At 43.4% G+C, this 1,195-nt stretch overlaps 1 protein-coding gene across 1 annotated transcript in view; it reads left to right on the forward strand.

Annotated features, from left to right (window-relative positions):
• Positions 1–1,195, forward strand: part of ENTREP1 (endosomal transmembrane epsin interactor 1) — an 88,030-nt gene that overhangs the window by 64,858 nt on the left and 21,977 nt on the right. Inside the window, exons 5-6 of the mRNA XM_023730622.1 lie at positions 899–1,006; positions 1,140–1,191. Coding sequence (XP_023586390.1) covers positions 899–1,006; positions 1,140–1,191 — 160 coding nt within the window. The remainder of the gene's footprint in view (positions 1–898; positions 1,007–1,139; positions 1,192–1,195) is intronic.

Below are 1,195 nucleotides of genomic sequence, written 5' to 3' on the forward strand. Positions count from 1 at the left end.
GTCCTGTTTACTTTCTGGCTGGCCTGCCTGCTGCAGTATCCTAGTTGGGTGTTTTAGGCAGCACTGCCAATTGCTCCGGAAATAGAACTGGTGGCCACAAATGAAGCAGCGTGCTGTCCTGGTGGGAGGCTGGGGGAGAGGGAAGCTGGGAATTGCTGTCACTGTGGACACCAACTACACAAGAGAAATTCATGGCTGTCTTGGAAGCCGTGTTTCCAGATAGTATTCTGAAGCTTGCAAAAAGAAAGAGTGTAATACCAGATCTTTCTGAGACAGTGTCTCAGTTACCTAGTGCTGCTGTAACAGGAATACCACAAGTGGGTGGCTATAAAGAACAGAAATTAATTTTTCCACAGTTCTGGAGGCTAAAAGTACAGATCAGGATCTCAGCTGTGTCGGTTCTTTCCTTGTAGGTAGTCCTGGACATTCCTTGGCTTGTAGATGATCCTCATATGGCGACTGTCTTCCTGTGTGTGTGTGTGTAATCTGCTCTTTTTATAACTCGGAAGTGATTAGGTTTAGAACTCACCGTACTTGGGTATGATGTAATTAACGTAACAAAGAAAACCCTATTTCCAAATAGGATCACATCCACACGTATAGGGATTAGGATTCCAACACATATTTGGGAGGAGGAAGTGGGGACACAATATAATCCATAACAGGAAGTTTCTAAAATATTTTAAAATTAAGTCCATACTATTGAATGAGGGTCATGATAATAACCAGCACTTATTTTAGTATGTACTATAAACCAAACACCACCTAAGTCTTTTATATGCATGTTCTCATAAAATTTGTCTTATTAGGACAATATGATTTTAAAAAATTAGCATTGCATTTTGGTTATTCCAAACTACTGAACAACTGTGGTGATGTCATTGATTCCTTGTTCCAGAAAGTCCTCTTCGCCCTGTGTGCCTTGAATGCCCTGACCACCACTGTCTGCTTGGTGGCGGCTGCCCTCCGCTACCTCCAGATATTTGCAACCAGAAGATCCTGCAACGTAAGTCCTTGCAAAATGGCACCCTGACTGGGTTTGGGCTGAGCCAGCCCACGGACCTTATGTGAACCTGTTGCTTTTCTCACTGAGCCTTTGTAGTGAAGGCTGTAGACTAACTTAGATGCTGTTTAATTAGGATGAATCTCAGGTATCTGCCGAGGAAGTGGAAGAACATGGACGTATCCCAGACCC

The sequence above is a fragment of the Trichechus manatus genome, unplaced genomic scaffold, assembly GCF_000243295.1.
Source record: "Trichechus manatus latirostris isolate Lorelei unplaced genomic scaffold, TriManLat1.0 scaffold00038, whole genome shotgun sequence".
Taxonomy (NCBI): domain Eukaryota; kingdom Metazoa; phylum Chordata; class Mammalia; order Sirenia; family Trichechidae; genus Trichechus; species Trichechus manatus.